At 38.4% G+C, this 20206-nt stretch overlaps 3 protein-coding genes across 3 annotated transcripts; 1 reads left to right on the top strand and 2 right to left on the bottom strand.

Annotated features, from left to right (window-relative positions):
* Positions 1-654: 654 nt before the first annotated feature.
* Positions 655-2014, bottom strand: LOC133843913 (mitochondrial dicarboxylate carrier). The gene is made up of 4 exons (XM_062277679.1): positions 1713-2014; positions 1406-1646; positions 1208-1340; positions 655-1142 (listed from the first exon to the last, which is right to left on the bottom strand). Exons 1-4 carry the CDS (start codon positions 1774-1776, stop codon positions 825-827), a joined length of 756 nt encoding a protein of 251 aa, XP_062133663.1. The 5' UTR covers positions 1777-2014; the 3' UTR covers positions 655-824.
* A 6121-nt stretch (positions 2015-8135) lies between these two features.
* On the bottom strand, positions 8136-10464 carry LOC133846423 (mitochondrial dicarboxylate carrier). Its single transcript, XM_062281407.1, has 4 exons — positions 9935-10464; positions 8982-9130; positions 8546-8916; positions 8136-8485 (listed from the first exon to the last, which is right to left on the bottom strand). Exons 2-4 carry the CDS (start codon positions 9043-9045, stop codon positions 8162-8164), a joined length of 759 nt encoding a protein of 252 aa, XP_062137391.1. The 5' UTR covers positions 9046-9130; positions 9935-10464; the 3' UTR covers positions 8136-8161.
* Positions 10465-18274: 7810 nt separating this feature from the next.
* On the top strand, positions 18275-20056 carry LOC133842991 (probable cytochrome P450 12c1, mitochondrial). The gene is made up of 2 exons (XM_062276325.1): positions 18275-18836; positions 18900-20056. Exons 1-2 carry the CDS (start codon positions 18391-18393, stop codon positions 20038-20040), a joined length of 1587 nt encoding a protein of 528 aa, XP_062132309.1. The 5' UTR covers positions 18275-18390; the 3' UTR covers positions 20041-20056.
* The last annotated feature ends 150 nt before the right edge of the window (positions 20057-20206 follow it).

The following is a 20206-nucleotide window of genomic DNA, read 5'->3' on the forward strand; positions in this document are numbered from 1 at the left end:
GGAACGAAGATGGGTATATGAGTAGAGTGGCCTCAACAAGTTGTAGATAAGAGCAACATACGTGCAACATTTACCGTTTGCTTACGTGATGCTGCCAGGCAAATGATGCGCGGCTGTCTCATCCCATCCTAAGTAGATGAGTCGAGGCAAGAGAATCTACTCCTGTCTAGTTGGCATCTGGTTGAAACTATTGGATGTGCTCTCTGTGCGCTTTGACGCTGGCTGCGAAGCTGCTGTGGAAACGTGCCGGCATTTAGCTCAAGTTTCGTTTCGCTTGGCGCCTTCAACACGCAGCAAAAGCCTGCCTGCTCGACACAAGCGTCGTGGCAGCCCTTCTTCTCAACCACCTTCTGCTGTCAAGTTGGCCAAATTAATGTTCATTAGTCACGTCGCGGGTGTAATCAATTTATAATGTGACAGAGACCGGCTGCGGTTGATGTTAGTTATGCTCCAAACTGCCAAGAGAACAGTTAATAACTTTGTGTATAGGAAACGCTTTTCAACTCAACTATATGTATTCGCACAAATCCAAAGTACACAACTATTGTGCATTTTGAAATACCGCAGAGACTCGCCAAGTTTCGATTTCACATTTTGATTAACTGCTTTTCCAAATTTGACATTTTGTTTAATAATAAAATATGCCACGCAACGTTTGCGATTATTTTCCCACTAGTGCAATACAACATTCTATTCTATTTGAAAAATGAATGGGGTATATATCTAAATTAACACGAAAATTTTGTTAACATTGAAAAGAAAGATCAGTATAAAAGTAGAATGGATATGTGAACAAATTATTATTAAATTATTGCATGCCTCATTCACTCGTCAATTTCCAAAATTCCCATCTTCAAGCGCAACTGTTCATAGATCACATACATCATAATTGTGGCCGGCACCTTGCGGGCAAGAGCCGGCATCAAACCTCGATAAGGACTCAAGACGCCAAAGCGCATCATAAAGTGGACAGCATGGAGCATGTTGGGATATTGGCCGGGACGTGCATTCATCATCAGGGTTTTGAGGACATCGAAGGGTTGTGTAAGAATGGAATCGATGATGGATGACATAACAGAGCTCGTGATATGCAATTTGATATTATCATCCATATCGTAATGTGCCTGTATATGGCCTTTGATCTGTTTTAGAAAAAGTTTACAAACAAAATTCGAAACCGTTTAAAGAATGTTTTGTGTGTATTTACGTGATCGTAGATAGCAATTTGCCCGATTGTGCCAATCGCCGATTTGAGAACACAAGCAAAACCACCATTATACAATCCCTTCCAGCCCTCCTCCCTGGGAATGCGTATCAAGGCATCCGATAAACATTTATATCTACATATACAGAGGAGTTTAAAGGGGATTTCTGTAAATTTCATTAAACACTTAGCAACGCTCACTTGCGTCCCTCTAGATCCGAGGATTTCATGTCGGTTTGCATGCGCACATTGATGACATCTAAGGGTATGGCAATAGCTGAGCCGGCGGTGCCCGCCATGCTGGCCAGCGCAATTTTGACTCCTAGACGATTGTCCAACACCTGGAAATCCTTGCCCAGATTATACAATGTGAATCGCAGACTTGTGGCAAACATTTGCCGCAATGCAGCAGCTGGAAAACCATCGTAAAAACCAAATATTCCTGCAGAAAAATCCAATGAAGAATTGAGCAATTTTTCTAATAATCCCAATCAATTGGAAAACTCACCTCTTAATCGTATGACCTTGGCCGCTGTCTTTAGCATGCTCTTTTTACGCTTTTGGGTCTGCATATGAGTTTTGATCAAATCGAATGGCGCTACAATCACGGCCACGACGGTGGAGGCCAAGCCACCAAACCACCAACGTGGCCGGCGTGAGTCTTTATCATCGGAATTAGCCAGTACCTCCAAATATTATTACCCCGTTTCTGCATAAACATTCACATTTACTCTATAACAAATAACACAGCAAATTTATGCATTGTATCTGTTTATTATTTTGTACTTTTTAGGTTGTCAGAGCAATAAATAAATGCCTGCTGAAAATTTTTAAAATATTTCACAATATTTTTGGTTCCGGGTATACAAAATAAACCTAATCACAGATATTTAACCAAAAAGTACAGTTAAATATTTAAAAGTATTTTAATTGATGCATGGAAAAACTTCTGGCATTTAAAAAATTCAAGTTTTCATTTGCTTTAATGAACAGCAGCTGTTGGAACTTGCTTATGGATTTCAGGGCCATTCAATTTTGCGCATAAATTGCAGCTGCAATTGTCATTTAACTAACTCTGTGCAATTGAAGTGCACTTTAATCCATTAATGATGTAAGCTAGAGACAGCTGCCTCGTGCTGTCCAATTACAAAATTTGAGGCAACATTTGTGAATCTTGAAGCAAGCAACGAATTCAGTTTTAGTTCAGGGCAGTGCAGTGCAGTTTGGCACTGGAAAAAGTTGCACCCATGCGGCAGGTCGTGCGCATAGTTCTACCTGATGTCCTGCGTCCTGTGTCCTAGGCACGTAGTCAACTTGCAGTCCAGACTGCGACTCCCGCACCAGCTCTATGGACCGGATACCTCCCACAGCTGCTGCGTGCTGCGGACATGCACGAAATGCCATTCGCTGTCCCCGGCAACGATGACATAATAAACGAGGTTACCCCACAGGTAGTCCAGGTGAGCGGAGAGGGCTGGGAGGATGGATTGCAGCTTGTGTTCTCTACTTTGTAGTACTTCTCCCCCCTACCTGAGCCTGCACTCGGTTTCTTTTTGCTTTTTTCTCGCACCAGCTAATGTCGGACATTTGTCGCTGTCCCTATGTTGCACTGCACAGTGGCAAACACTTCCGCCGCTACCAGGCACAGTGGCTGCAAACATATGTTATTTACGACGTTAAATCTATAGGCAATAAAATGTAATCCTTAAAAATTCTAGGGAAATTTTCAGTAGAAGTTTGCTTGGAAACGTGGGCGAAGGTTGGGAAAAAACATTGGACAAATAAAGACCTTAAACATTTGGTTATTTGTAAAATTACAATCAGTCATACATATAAGTAAATATCTATCAGCTGGCATATGGACTTATATAGAACCGAAACCAAAGCGTATAGGAATAAAAGCTTGCTATGAGTTTTCATACTCAACTCTTAAACTCAAAGTTTTTTTTTTTAATGTTAACTTAAGTTGGCTACTAAATGAATATGGATGAAAGATCACTTTGAAATAAAACTTGCATTAAGATCAAAACAAAATACACTGTTTAAAGTTTGAGAACATCTTAAACAAAAACATGTAAAAACGCTGCGGTCGAGAGTGCACAACTGTGGAATACCCGCTACCCATTTTGACTAAACAGTACGATATTATTCTTAAAATATACCAAATGGATGTACCACAAAAATTCTAAATTATACCGAATATTATATTTGGTATATTTATATTGATCTACATTATATGCCATCGAATTGTAAGACATACCAGATTGTAAGCCAAAATTTTCAATAAATTTTTATCTAACAGCAATCAAATGTCCATGAATCTTATATAACACAATTATTTGATCTATTTTACATTACTTATATGACCAAGTTTTCCATGCGGCTTAGTTTGCTCTTTTGTCCCACTGTGCTGTGATACTGCATGCCGCATCCTACACCTATTTTGCATACTCGACACGCTTCGTTGGTCTCTCAACTTTCAACTCTGTTTCGCGCGTTCCCACAAACACACACACACACACGCACTCACAAAGAGCCAGCGAAATAAAGCGAGAGAGAGAGGGAAAGCGAGTGTGGAAACGAGAGAGAGAGAGAGAGGAGAGTAGAAGGAGCGAAGTAGATGGCGAGTGGTTGGCAAGTTTTTGTCACGTTTTGGGCGTTGAAATTTGCAACTTGTGCCAGCAGCACGCACTTATCAAAAGTGCTTCGACTTTGGCTGCTCCGTTGTCAAAGTAAATGCGCGCATCTTTGTACACCTGACCACGCCCACTTCACACTACCACGCTGCAGTTAACAAGTTTTCTAATTAAATTTAACACACATTCACACTCGCCGTTGGCGAAGGCGAAGGAAGAAGGAGACACAGGCGAAGCGATACACGAACGAGTTGGAAACAACAGTCATAAAAAACAGTTGGCAACTTGACAGTCGCTTATCATTTCCGTTTCCGGCAGGCGTTTACACACACACACACACTCATACAGACAACCGCAGGACGTTGTCAGCGCCGGACACTAACAGCCTTCTCGTTGGGGGAGCGGAGCAGGGGGAGGGACTGCAGAAGAAGAAGAGTGTTGAAACATTTTAATTGTCAACGGCTGACAGTTAGTTTAAGTGGCCGAGACAATGCGACTGTAAACGTTAATTGGCAACATGAGAGACGAGGCGAGGAGTTTTGCTTGGCAGCTTGGGACAACTGCTCTCTAACGTTTTACTAGTTTATCGCACATACTTGATGAAATCAGCTTAATTGCAATTCATTTGATATTGACACTTTCGAGTGGCGGTTGATTCTCCTTCACTTCGCTCCGCTTCCGTTCTGCTCTTGGAAACCACTCGAAGACGCGCCTGACCATGCCAAATTGTCATTGATTAATGTCAAACAGAGAGAGAGCAGAGTGAAAGTTGAGCAACAAATGCGAATACAAATGTGATTACGTATACGCAGTGTATGCGAACCCGATTACGTATGCTCAAGTGTAAACCAATTAATTTTGTGAATGCACTCGAAGCGCAAATTGAAGAGCATGCAAGGTACTTTAACTAACAGCACCTCACACCACACAATCATCAATCGCCCCTCTTCTCCCCCTCCCTAGCTCTCTCTCAGTGTCCACTAAGCCACCTTCCTGTAATCACAGTTTGGCATGAGAGGAGGCAGCTTGATGAGGTTTTGGCGTGCCTAAATATTTGATTTGTTAATGATATAATGCAATGTTTGTTATCCGAGTTGCATACATAGTACGAGTAAAAGTGAAAAAAGTATATTCAATTCAAAGAACTTATAACGAAAGGTATCTAAATAAAATAATGTAAAAATAAAATACTTTTTTAGCCCATTTAAATATGGCTACACATTCTTTATGCTTTTACTAATAAGGGAAAATCAAATAATCAATAAATAGAAAACTTTTTATAGAACTGAAATATGTAAGGAAAGTAAGGCATATTTAGTATAGTTTTGTATAACAAATAAATTGTGAGCATAAGGAAAAGTAAACTTAATTGAAACTTGCATTAATTATTTAAACTCATTTAGCTTTGAATAGGCTTCATCAAGTCAGATGTTTTTTTTTTAAGCTTATCCACTTTTTATCACTTCAAAGTCTTTGTAGGTAACAACTTATTAATGTGCCAAATTAGCTTAACACCTTGCTTAACTGCCTGGAATAATTATTTAAAATTTAAGTCTATAATGCCATTTCAATAGAATGGCATTTCTCTTGAATACAATTAGTTGGAAAAGGCTTATGAACTGTGGGGATTGCAGCTAGTAATAAATTGAGTGAAGTACTTACTACTGAAAGGCAATTTGAATAGGTTCCGGCTATCGATCAGTCATAAAACAAAAGAACAACACAAAACGATTTCAAGTTTTATGAACAAAAGCCATGGACAAAGTTATTTCCTCTCTTTTATTTTTTTTTTTATTGTAGCTACAAATTTGTTTTTTTTTTCTGCATAATTTACAGTTGAATAGTCAGAAAAGTGGGCACGAAACGAGCTCAAGAGCTAAACTTCTACAACTTCAGCTGTAACTTTAACTTCAATCAGGGCATCTGTGGCAAACATTTAACGACGCATAAAATTTATAAATATCGCTGAGGAATGAGAAAGTGCAGGGAGTGGAGAAGAAAGGTTCATGCAGGGAAGGCGTAGGGAATGAGGCGCTTGAAGGCGCTTCTAAAAAAAAGAACAAATAAAAATTCCGGAATAATTTAGCATAATTATTGAAAATTGAGATTTTCAATGTTTATATATTGCATGTAATTTGGATACAACTCAACAACTTCAATCATTCAAAATTGTTTGAAACACAGTTTTAGTTCAGCCTGTATTTTGTCGATAATAAATTACTTTGATTTGACTTACAATTTAATGAAATCAATTAAATAAATATGAGAATATTATCCATATATGAGACTCTTTACATTGAAAATAACATAAACTGACACCGGTTTCAAAATAAGAAAAGTTTATTTTTATAGCTCTAGATAAGTACTTTAATTAGAGCTATTAATGGTTTTGGGAATTTTCTTTTTGTTTTGTTTTCTGTTGTGATAATTGCAAAAATTAACCAATTCGTACGCAAAACCAAAAAATGAACGAAATTATATATTTTATCGGAAAACAGATCAAGTTCCTAAAATCAATCTTAGCTCTAAACATTCACTTATTTTTAAAATTGTTTCAGTTTATGTTATTTTCACTGCAGTGCACTGTAAAAAGTCTCGCACGGGACAAATTTCGCCATGGAATTACCCATATGCATATTGTGTACATATAATCTAAAACAATATAAAGTAGCTTTATCCGCTTTGAAAGGGCAACAACCCTTCGAACACCTGAGAAAAGTTCTTTTCTGATTTTGCTGACATCATTTTGAAATAACAATGTAAATTAACTAACTGCAAAAGTTGTTGCAGTTCGGTGTTTTACATTTTTTAAACAATCGAATTGTGCAGCAAATGAATGAGCAAGTAAAAGAATTGATTTTATGCTGCTATTGCTGCCATAGCAACTGCCACGGCCGGAAGATGTCAGAGCCGGAAACATTTCAGCTCACATACATACACACACACACACACCGCCGACACACTCACATTGGCAACAGTTTGGCACGCACTACGAAACACGGTGCCTAAGGCTGCTCGGGAAAAGCGGAGAAGTGCGAGTACAAGTTTTGAAATTGGGCCGCCATATCTGACAGGATGACAGCTGTGAAAGCTGCGTGCTAGTTCAACAGTGCAATAGGCACGACAATATGACAGCACGACGTCGACGACGAAGTCCGAGATTTCTCCAGCCTCCTAAGCTGGCGACAGTTGGCCAAAACAAAGCAGCATTAAAAAGCCATCATCCTGTCGCATTGGCGATGCCAACAGCTTACAGGAAAACTGCCAAATGGCATAACTGAAAACTGAATGCACTAACCACAAGAGTAAGCTTTGGTAGCTCTTCGAACGTGGCCGACTTTCAAATACCCATACCCAATTGATATAAGAACAAAGTGAATTGTTATCAGCGAAAAAGCTACATATAAGATTTGAATCTATGAAATTATAGTATTTTATATGAAATATTTAATTTTATATTTATTAATTAAGATAGAAATAAAGTAATTTTCCTTTTTCACAGCAAAATAACTAGACCGTGGGAAGCACGTTACAAAGCTCCTAATGAAGTTTTGTTAGCCACATTGTAGAACTAAATGTCTGCAATATTATTAAAAGCTGACTGACAACTTGACTGTAGCTGCAACTTTTCTGCAAGTTAGGTACAATGAACTTTAGCATTTAAAAACAAGTGAAAAAGCTTTTGTTGAGTGTGCTTAATGGACAAATAAAAACACTTATGAATGCGACAGTTAAAATATGGATTTCATATTTCGACAAAATATACAAAAATGAAGAACATTTGCTTTATACTTATAAATTTACATATTAAAGGAAAGTAAAGGCAGACACGTATCATGGATCAGGGGCATGCATCTCAATGTTATTTACGATTAATTTTCTATGCCAAAAAGCTGCTGGTGCAGTTTTTTTGGTTTAACGTAATGATATATAAATATCGGCAGCTAGTTTTTGCTTATTTGTATATTAATGTAATGTAATTTAAGAATAATACCGCTGCGTGTTGCTTTTATTAAAAATTTGTATCGGGTATCTCAAAGTCATGCGTACTCAACCGTAGCTTTCTTGTTTTTGTTTAATTCAGATTATTTTGAAGTTTGGACAAGCTTAATAATTAATAATTATGTGTAGGACATACACCGAGTTAAATTCAGATTATTTTGAAGTTTGGACAAGCTTAATAATTAATAATTATGTGTAGGACATACACCGAGTTATATTGCTAACCCAAGATAATCTAGTATTAATATTTATACTTTATAGACACGATGCTGTCTTCATTAGTCTGTTTCAAATACACTGACGCAATATTGATAGTTTATTATAAATCGTGTGGTTGATAGTATCCAAATCTAAGTCGTAACTCTTCGTACACAAGCATCAAGATAATTGTATTGGGCACCATGCGACAAATAGTAGCAGTAAATCCGCGAAATAGTCCTCGAAATCCAAAACGCATAAAATGTAACTTCTTCTGCTTTTTTGTGCTCAAATAGTTCGATGTGGCGACCATTTTCAATGTCTTTAGGATCTCAATGGGCTGCACTAAAGGAGCACAGATAATGCCCGCCGATAGCGAACTAATAAGATGCAGAACTTTACTATCCTCGTCCAGCTTCAAATAGCGCAAATACAAAATTTTGCTCTGCGGGTGGCAGATTATAAATTAGATTAGACTCATATGTGTGAATGATGAAATCCTAACCTGATCGTAAACTGCAATTTGGCCAACGGTGGCAAGAGCGGAACGGGTGCAAGCATACATGCCACCCGTGTACAGAGCCCTGATGCCCTCTTCACGGCAAACTTTGTAGAAGCCATGAAAGACGTGCTTGTAATTTCGTTGAATCTTCGGACTTAGCATACGATCAATCTGCATTCGCGTGTTGATCATTTCGCTGGGAATGCCAACTATACCGGCAATGACACCCGCTACGGTCGCCACAAATATCTTGTGCAGAAAATTAAACTCATCGACGTATTCCTTGCCTTTATGGTATAAATGAAATCGCAATAACCCATAGGAGCATTGCCGGAACACCTGAGCACTTAGACCATCATATAATGAGATGAATCCTGCCAAGAAGGTGCATCATATTCAAGAGACAGATACTTTTGTATATTGCTAATGCTAGACTTACCATTATGTCGTATCGCTCGTCGTGCGGTTTGAAATGTGGTTCTGTCCTTCTTAAGGATCATCATATGCGTTTCTAGCACATCGAAGGGCGTGACAAAAAAATATGCAATTGATCCAGCAACACCGCCACTCCACCAACGTGGATGCAGTCTATGCAAATAAACCGAATTAATAGTATTTAATAATAAGGAAAGCTTCAGTCGAGTATGCTCGACTTGGAGTTACCCGCTACCCATTGTCAACAAAAGTCAAACACTTCGAAAGCGGTGTTTTTGTTAAAATATACCAAATTAATACTTCAAAAAATACTAAAATATACCACTAGCTATATTTAGTATATCAACTACTTCATTTAACATATACCATAAAATGCAATATATACCAGATTGTCAAAAAAAGAAATTAAGACGCGACAATAATGTATACCAATATTTGGTATATCGACTACTACTTTCGTAATATACCATAAAACACAAAATATACCAGATTGTCAAAAAAAAATCAAGACGCGCGAGTAGAATTTACCAATAGCTATATTTGGTATATCGACTACTCCATTTAAAATATACCAAAAATACAATATATACTAGATTGCCGAAGAAAAGAAATTAAGACGCGACAGCTAAAACCGTTTAACTTCATATCAACTCATTTCTACTAAAATTCTGATATTATCACGACTTATTTGTACAATTCATAAAAATTGTAATAATTGTTGTATGACCAAAAATAATCACTCTAGCTCTGTCTGATAGTCTCGAAGATCTAGATGTTCATACGAACAGGTGGACAAGGCAATATCGTTTCGACTATTGACGCTGATCAAGAATATATATGATTTTTAGGACTAGAGATACCTCCTTCTGATATATGTATGTACATACACATTACATACACTTGCTGTTGGCAGTTAGTTACTATTCTACTTTTTGGGTAGCGGGTATTGAAACTTACGTATTCGCCTGATTCGAGGCATGATAATTGAGCTCTTGTTGCGCCAGCTTGCTCTTGAAGATTTTTGTAAATGTATAATGGGTATATACTATATGTTTATATCGCCCAGCTGTGGGCGATGTTTTTGAAGCAGCTAAGTCGGGCCTTCGAAGTTTTCGGCTCAGCTTCCGGCCATTAGCAGAATGCTCTCAAATGCGTTGCTCTCTAGTTGCTATCGCTGCTGTCTTGGACCAACTTTGAACTTTAGACTCATTGAGCGCTCTCTGCCAGATTACGTGGCAGTTTTTCCATCAGGTGCTCCAAAACCTCAAAATGCAGTTTCATAGTTTTCACTCAATGTTGCTGCGTCTTGGGGAGAATAAAGATATTTCGGAACTGCCACGATTTGAATTTAAAGAAATATTATTACAAACGGATCTCTTTCAATCGAAAAATATGAACATCGGAATGGTCTGCACTAGAATTTATACATATTTTTACAATTTATTTTGTTGTGTTGACAAATAAATGCCTGGCTGGAGTTGGAGTCTCATTTATTTCTTACTAGCATTTTGCAATGCATATTATGCCATGGTTGAACAATATTAGCACACTTCTAGATTCCAGTTGCCGGCACACAATCAATCAGTCTCTCAATCAATCAATTTAAAAGTTTTTCCTTCAAGTTCGTTTTACGCTGCCTTATTTCAATTTCAATAGTATCAAATAATGAAGAACCGAGTTAAAATTAGCCGAAGAGCAAATGCGCTTCTGCATAAAGAAAAACAAATAAATATATTAATCTTCATCTTAATAAAAATGCTCAATATAAATCAATGCACCGCATTGAAAAATAAAAATGTGAATCGAAAGATAGTTCAATGCAAAAACAGTTAAATTTCCGCGTGCTTCAATTTATTCACATTTTGTTGTGTGGGCGAATTCACTGTTTCATTGTTTGTGTTTTTGTATTGGTGTTTGCATTTGTGTTATTTCTTTTATTATTATTCAATTCAATTTTCTTACTGTCTGGCACTCGCATAGTTTTTCAATTTGCCAGTAATGTGAAATAATATATCACGTATGCCAACCAGCAAATACATCGCATCTCTCTGTCTCTATCTATCGTTCTGCCTCTTTCGTACACTGCTGCTGTCCCACTTCTGTAAATTTACTTTTGAAAATTTAATGCTCTGTGTTTGCTTTGAAACTTTACCGAGAGCTAACACATCAATTTGATATGCATGTGTATCGAGTACCAACTATTTTTTTACACACATTTTTCTTTTGAAACACATTGACAATGTTATTACTGCTATGCGACCTTACATCGGACAGAGATAGATAGAGAGAGAGAGAGAGAGAGAGAGAGAGAGAGAGAGAGAGAGCAGTGAAAGAGTAGAAGCATGTCTGCGCTTGTTTGCAAGCTTCTTAGGTTATTAGAAAAGTTTGCAGCTCTCTGAAAGGCTGTTTTGTTAAGGCATTTTAGTTTCCCATAATGCAATGAGAATGCAATTCAAAAGAAATATATAATAACATTACAGTTTATTATAAGAATAACGTTTGCATTCAACAACAATAATGTTGCATATTATCAATAAACAGCTTACGTCATAATTACAATTGTAAACGAAACAAACAATCTTCTTTATACAAAAATGCAAAATTATCCACAATATTACTAATAATATATCAACAGGAAAAGATCTATGAGATACTATATTACTAGTATATTATATATTTATTATTATATTATTTATCAATATTTTAATCTGCCCCAAAAAGGGATGAAACTTTATTTAAGACAAATTAAAATTACTAGAAGAAGCATAAATATTTACTATATTAATGGTCAATTAAAAATGTCAATATTTTTAGAAATAAATGTTTTAAATGTAATAGAATTTATTAAAATACATGTCAAGTTAAATATTGCGTATTAATAATCGTAATTTAAAGATTTTTAGTCTATTCAAATCAATTGTTGTCACAGCTGAATTTCCACCTTCACTTTCCTTCTGATGGCTAAGATAATCGACTTATTATTGGAATATGCAGAGCGCATGCAACAGTCTGTCTGAGCCAGCCAAATAGACTGCCAGCCTATGATATGTTGAGCTTGCCACGTTGCGCCTTTCGGGCCAACTTTCTTGGCCACGTGCAACAACAACAATGAGTGCGGCTGGAAAACAAGCCATAAACGGCTGGCTGGCTTGCAACGGCTGCTGTCGATGCCGTCGCTGTAACCACATGTAATGCAGCGCCAAGTCGACAAACTTGCCAAAAACACAACCAGTAAAAAGGGGCAACAACCAACAACCAGCAATAGCAGCAACAGCAGCAACGACAACAACTTGGGGGCACAGAAGTTCTTACAACTTTTTCTTGCATACTTTTTCTGCCGTTTGCTGTGTATGTGTGTGTGTGTTGGCCAATTTTTTATGTGTGTTGTGTGCGTGTGTTTGTGTTGAACTTTTTGGCAAATGTTTGGTCAAAATATCAAGAGCACACATTGAACAACTGCAGACAGGCGTAACAGGGATCAAGTATACGACAGGTGTGTGACTTGGGGCCACAGGTGCAAAACTCGCTACAAAACTGTCACGAAAAAGTCATTTAAAAGCGGCGTGAAAAGCTGTCGGAAAAGTGCTTGAAAATTGCATTTGATTATAATGCAACTTGGCATTTGGCCAACAAAAGGCAACAAAAAAATAAAATAAAAAATAAACAGCAAACCAAAAGCAAAACAACAATACGGAAATGCTGTTGGCCAACATATGCTGTAGAAATAACAATAATAATAAAAATAACAGCAATAATCGTAATAATAATAATAAAAGTAATAGCAAAACAAGTACCAACATAAACAACAACTCAAAACAACGCTGAAGTTGCTGCTCCAGTGAGCAAAGAGCGTCACACCGAAGCTGCGATACACTAACAACTAGCGTAACATCAATATACAACTTACTCTACAAACTTTAGATTATGTTCCTTACATTGGTTTTCATCACTAAGCAAACTAGAATATATGAATATTTTTTCATTTCTTTAAGGATTAATATCCCTTACTACAAAATTACTACAAAATATTAAAATTCACGCAGAGTAAAAGGGTATTTACGGACTGCAACGTGGCGTATGCGCAATTAACAAGCACAGCCCCATTACAGTTTTTGGCCCATAAAAGAGTTGACGATGGGGTTGAGCACCCTCTGACGAGAAGTCAACTCTACTCAGCTCGACTTCGTCTAGAACTACTTGTTTTAAGTTTTGTTGGGTTATTTAAAGTTCACGACGACGCCATCGCGTTATTAATAAATGCCTTTCGCAGCCTTTCTCTGGGGCGACTAGCGGTATGCAACTCTTGATTAGTGCAGCGCCTAAGTTATGACCAAGCGGTGCTGTTGCTGTTGTGTTTTGCTGTGTTGTTCTGTTGCTGCTGTTGTGTGTTCTGCCTGACTGCAAATTGCTGCAAGCACCGCTGAGCACAAAGTTTTCGCGCGTTATCGTCAAAACTTTAATGGAACTATGTCGTGCAGTGTAACGCATACACACACACACACACACACACACTTACTCAGCGACTGATTCATTTCCCGGTCGGGGAGTTTCTGTTGGTAAGCTCTACAATTGGGCGGCAAACTTTCTTGTGGTGCAACTCGATTTTTGGTGTCTTGATTGGCTCGTCGAGCAGCTTGCTAAATAGTTAAGATTTCTTGAATATTTATATATAATTGGAATTTAAATTAGCTTTGTTTTGTTCAAGGTGTAAATGGCGAAATAAATGAGAAACTTAGCTTTAGCCAAAACGAAAAACTTGAAGTATCAAGTGAATATCGTTTATAATTAAGTTCTCACACAATGCTCCATTATTTAAAAATCCCTCACAATTTGCTCCATTTTTCTCTTATAGTACAAGTTGCTAACCACAATTTGCTCTATTAATCATTATTTTTGTTTGTACTTAGTGCAGCATGCGAAATTATGTTGCTTGTTTAATGCACTCTTTACATTTCAATCAATTACTTATCTATCTCTGTGCTTTTGCAATATAAATAACAATTAATTTAGTTTAAAATGTATTTAATCTGTTTATGTAAAATATATTTATATAGATTTCTTTGAGCAAAACTACTGGCCTCCTTAAATAAAATGAGTTCTACTTCCTTCAATCATTTCCATAAACTAGCCAACACCTTTAAAAAAGCAAGGTCTGGGAATCCAATAATAAGTTTACAAGTTTATAATGCGGCAGATTTCATGTATAAACATACGCCAAATAAACAGTCATTATCTCGTAAAGTTGCATAAACTGCCATTAAGCGGCCATAAATCGGAAGGGCAGCTAGGACAAGGTCAGACAAGTCTAGGATGAAGGCAACCAAGGCAGCGCCTGAAAGTAGACTACAAAAATGTGGAAGAGAGAAGAGAACCGAAGCGAAGCGAAGAGAATGAAAAAAAGAAACGCGTTGGCTATGCAAACATTAATTATTATTCTTCTTATTTACAGAATGCAGCGGCTGGCAAACACAGTAATTAAGTTGCATATCAAAAGCAGCGGCAAAAAGTTGCTAAATGTCTGTAAACAGCACGCAACGGAGTTAAGAAAAAATCGAAAGAAAAAATCCCGCAAACTATGCAAAACAGCTGTGCAGGCAAACAGTGATAAAAATGCAGGAAATATGCGACTGGCGGATACCCAGTAAGTTCATTTATTTTAGAATCTAAATTTTAGATATTTAACTCACTACTAAATTTAAAAGTTATACTGTCAACTAGTTTCGTTTTATTATTTATTACTTTAATTCTATAATTATATATAGATATTTCTATTTTAAAAGCTTACAGGCTACTCTTAATTCTTACAAAAACGGTGTGCTAAACTTGTTTATTCATATTCGCATTCAACCAGCACATACCTCGGTCTAACTTTTATGGAAACTCGTAAAAAAGACGCGCTAAAATGCCAGCTATGCGCGCTCATTTTTATAGTTACAGGGTATGGCTACAATTTAATGTGCTTGTAAGTATGTGTGCAACTATTTAACACACATTAAGCGCAGTAAGGTGAAATCCGAGTGTAGAGCGAGATTTGAAATGCCTTAGATAATTGCCAACAGTTGGGAGATGTGGACAACATTGTGGCCCAGTCAATAATACAGTTGTATTTGCTGGCAGCACAGCAAGTATCAGTAGATAACTACGAGGCAACAACATCATCATGAACGTAGAATGTTGGCCATCAATCGAACAGCAATGCGATGACATTTGATGACATGATTGTGGTATCTGATCCCTCGGGTGCCATCATCGCCGTAGGGTGCCATAAAGCCTGAAATGTCCAGCTTCAAATATCAAATTGCGGCCAATACGGGCCACACACACACACAAACACACACCATTGAGGCCTTCAAGCTGCTGCCAAGTTCGTTGAAATTACGATTTCGGCCAGTATTGCAGATGCTTATTGCATTTTGGTCACAGTCAACAAAACTTTTACCGCGACTAGCTAAATCATTGATGCGATCCGCTAACCAAAGGATAACTTTTTTGGCCCATCATAGAAAAAAGAAATATGCATCGAACCTGCGACATTTGTGTTTCAAATCAAATTGAATCTGTTATTATTATTGATGAAACATTTTTAAAGAGTGTGCACTTGACTGTTTCGTACTTGCTTAGTACCTTCACTATCTGTATATTTTAAGCAATTTCAGTCTTCTATCGAAATTTATGCGAACGTGCAATCTAGACAGCTTGCTGCACATAATACTCGATCTCATTTAAGCCATTTTATATAAACCGGTTGGAGTTTTATCGTGTAACACTTGCAACAGATCTGCACTTTTTTGCCGTTTGCAGTTGCCACATCACATACGTGTACACTCCACATTACCATCCACACCCTTGCAACATTGTCTCACACACACACACACACAGAGTTACGGCTCTTTGTAGCTGCGCTGCATATCGCATTGCCAGCAGTTAAATTGATTGACATTTATCCGTTTTTTGTGTGTCGTCCAAAACGAACTGCCAAGTGTGGTAGGGACTGGGCGCTAGCCACGCCCACCTGAGCATGACTGGGTATATCAATGGACTGCCCCGGTTCCTGGTGTCTGGTAGCGAATCCTTAGCCATGTCTGTCGGTCCTGGCTGGCTGGCTACACTTGACACAGTGTTTGCACTTTACGCTGATTTAATCTTTTCGTTGCCCCAGGCCGAGTGTCTGTCGTTGGCTCTGCGTTTTATTCGGGGTGTGCTCGCTTTTATATCCTGGGTTTTGCGATTGTGTCCCCCAACTCCGACGACATCGTCATCGTCATCGTCTGCCGCTAAGGCTTTGCTCGCAATGTTACGTGGCGTCAACTTTGGCGCGTGATAAAGAGCAGAAAAGTACAAAAAAAAATGAAAAAAAAAATAGAAGAGATTACCGCTTGCAGACTGGTTTGAAGGCGTCGAGTCTCAGTCTCAGTTAATAGTGTCAGTGGAGTAATAACTGGGCAAAAGGAAAGAAAAGACAAACTGAAAAAAAAGAGTATCAAATTTGATGCATTTATGATAATGTCAAGGGATTTTTGCTGATGCCAGCTGCATTCAATTTCGATTATGACAAACAAACTCGAAGCGTTATTTGCAAATTACGATTGCAAACTGTCACTTAGTTGAGCATTCTTCAATGTGAAACATTGTGCATTCTCCCCTCAATGCATAGCCGCGATTAAGGATGCTTTTTTGTAACGTTAGTCTATGCATGATGCTACATGCATGAGAAGTGACTCCATTGAATGGCTTTTGTTCTTCCCTATATGCAGGGTCCAAGTAATTCCATTTCTATGGTTGAGCAAACGTTATCTGGATGCTATCAATAAAATATGAGCTTAAAATGCTTGCGGTAACAAAGAGCCAAAGAGCACAAAACGCATTTTATGTGCATTTCAAAAACAATAAACCAAAACAAAAGGCCAAATACTACATACACAATGGCACAATGGCTACGGGGTGCAGTACTTGCATGGCATCCCCCTCATAAAAAAAACCCCCGCCACAAGGGGCTAGCGGTTCATTGTTTGGCTGCGAAACTTTAGAGTCAACTTCAGTCGCCACCAATCAGGCACTGACCAGTGGAATGTATTACATATTCCGGCTGATAACATGGTCGAGGGCCTAATTAATGGCTGTGGCCATGGTTGAACCATTGCCGCTGCCACGCCCACTAATAATCCACTTAAATTGCGGGTCGCAATGAAAATAGCGAGGCCAACAGCGGCCAGCCTAAAAGGATTTTCTGCAGCACACAAAAGTATGCAACACATTTGTGCCATGCACCCCCAACAAATCCAGCCCGACCAAAAGCCCAGCAAACTAAGTACCCAGCAAACTATTGTTGAATATGCACCTATTGTAATGCCCGAATTTTACTCTCGATATACCCGATGACATTTTCGTGTATGTACAGGGTATAAGTGGCAGCTGCAACTAGCGGTTGCTTTCACAGCCAATTTGCAAACTTATTGGCCGTCAAGTGAGTGCATTTTGGCTTAGTTCTGTGGGTTCACTAGGTCTCTACTTGGTACGCTTTATTTACTCGTACAAATGACACAATTGACCGCCAAACAAGCCACAAAACTTTGGCCAATTAACTCTGACTGCGATGTACGCCAAAGTTTCTACATAAATTTCGCAAATTATTATAAATATTGTTGTGGCTAAGTTTCTGCTCAAAAAGTTTCAGATATATGAGTCTAAGCTAGCCAACATTATAAAAAAAAAATTCCTAATTCTATAGCCGACATCAAGTGACAAAGAATAAACTCTCCATAAATTCGTTGGCTTTTGTGCATTACTTTTCCTGAATTAAAGTTTTTCGTGCTCATTGTTATAATTTATAGCCAGCATTTTAGCAAAGAATTTGTACTGCTTTACATATTTTCACAATTCTAATAAAAAACTTAAACAAAAAATCAACAATACAGCATGGCATACAAGATTGTGAATTACTGATTACCTACAGTAATACTTATGAGAGTAGATGCCGCTGCAACAAATATTGTACAAAAAAAACGACGATGAAGCATATTATTGACGATTTAATATATCATTATAGAGCTCTGGCCCTCCTCGACGATTCTCATGCTATTGACCTAATAAGTGGCTTGGAATTTTGGCAATTTTAAATACTAAACATGAAAGCATAAAATATGATATTGCACTTAGTGTCGAAATTCGGTGATTTTGATCAGCCAAGAAAGCTTTAATAATACCGACAGAAAGCTTCGCAATGCAGCTTTTTTTCCATACGAACCAAGCAAACAATATATATAAAGCTCTCAAATAATGATATGAATATCTTCATACTATCAGCTGTAATTCATTTTAAAGGGCATTAAGTGCAATCATATTTGATTAGTTTGCGTTGAGAGCTTCAACAACGAACTACGTTTGAAGTTCAAGCAGCGATAAGTTAAATTGCAATGTTCCGTCGACCAATGAAACTAGTGCAATGCGTCGCATATTCTACCAGATGGCGATCAACTGCAGCAGCAGTGAAAATCGATGCTGGAGACAGCTCATATATGCAACAATTGAAGGCAGATTGGCAGACCGCCAAATCTTATAATGATCTGCCGGGTCCATCACGCTGGCGAATGTTTCGTGGTTTCCTGAAGGGCGGAGAATTTACGAATTTGGACATGCGAGAATTGATGTTCCTGCTGAGAGACCAATATGGTGATACCTTTTTACTGCCCGGTGTCTTTGGCATGCCCGACAATGTAGTGACCTTCAATGTGGAGAACTTTGAGAAGACCTATCGCACCGAAGGCCAATGGCCCGAGCGTCCAGGCGCGGATGTCGTCGTCCACTATCGAAACAATCGTCCCGATGGCTTCTTTAAAGATTGCATTGGGTTGTTTTCCACGTAAGTGTCGCAGATCTCCATTATCCACTCTCAGTGAGTAATATATTCTATTCTTTTACACAGTGGCGAAAACTGGGGACAACTGCGTTCCAAGGCGAATCCCGTGCTGATGCAGCATCGCAATGCAGCATTATACTTGCAGCCCATGCAGCGTGTAAATCAACAGTTCATCCAACGCATACGTGATATTCGCGATGAACAGAGCCAGGAGGTACCTGGTAATTTCCTCAGGGATATCAATCATTTGACTTTCGAGTCCATCGCCGTTGTAGCCTTAGATCGTGAGCTTGGGCTTCTAAGGCATGCTGATCAGGCGCCCTTGGCTCAAAAGCTCTTCAACAATCTGCAGAAATTCATGCAAGGTTTCTACGAGCTTACTATTATGCCATCCGTCTACAAGTATGTGCCGACGCCAAAATACAAGCGTTTCAGCAATGCCATGGATGAAATCTTTGATGTGTGCTCGCACTACGTTAACGAAGCCATTAATCGCATCGAGCAGAAGCCGGCAAATGCCATTGGTACGCAGAGTGTTCTGGAGCAGCTGTTGCGCGTAGATCGGAAGTTTGCCACCGTAATGAGCATGGATATGTTAATGGGAGGTGTGGACACCACAAGCTCGGCGCTGTCTGGCATCATGCTGAATCTGGCCAAGAATCCTGAGAAGCAAGCCAAGCTGCGCGAAGAAATTGTGGCTAAATTGCCGAATCCCTCAGACGAGTTCAAGTTTAATGACATGAAGTCATTGCCATATCTGCGTGCTATCATCAAGGAATCAATGCGCATTTATCCAGTCGTCTTCGGCAATTTACGCTCGACGGGTGCAGACATTGTACTAGATGGTTATCGCATACCAAAGGGAACACGTGTCCTGATGAACTCCAATCTACTGTTGGACGACGAACGGTATTATCCTCGAGCCAAAGAATTCTTGCCGGAACGCTGGCTACGTGAGCAGTCCAACGAGAATGAGAAACTGCTTGCTGACAATCCAAGTCCTTTTGTATATTTGCCTTTCGGTTTCGGGCCAAGGATGTGTGTGGGCAAACGCATTGTGGATATGGAAATGGAGATTACGGTGTCCAATCTGGTTAGAAATTTTAATATTGAGTACAATTATCCCACCGAGAATGCATTCCGGATTACTTTTATCAATTCACCTGTCATTCCGCTTAAATTCAAATTTACCGATATTAAATATTAAATTTCATCTATTGCAACTTCAAGCAAACCAAATTACTGAATAACAATTATTGACATTTCGATAAGTGTGATTTAAAATGATTGCGATATGAAATGTCTCAATTTTAATATATCGATACATCTGTCTCAAATAAAAACATCTGCCCGAACAAACACGAACATCATGA

This window comes from Drosophila sulfurigaster, chromosome 3, assembly GCF_023558435.1.
Source record: "Drosophila sulfurigaster albostrigata strain 15112-1811.04 chromosome 3, ASM2355843v2, whole genome shotgun sequence".
In the NCBI taxonomy this organism is placed as follows: Eukaryota; Metazoa; Arthropoda; class Insecta; order Diptera; family Drosophilidae; genus Drosophila; species Drosophila sulfurigaster.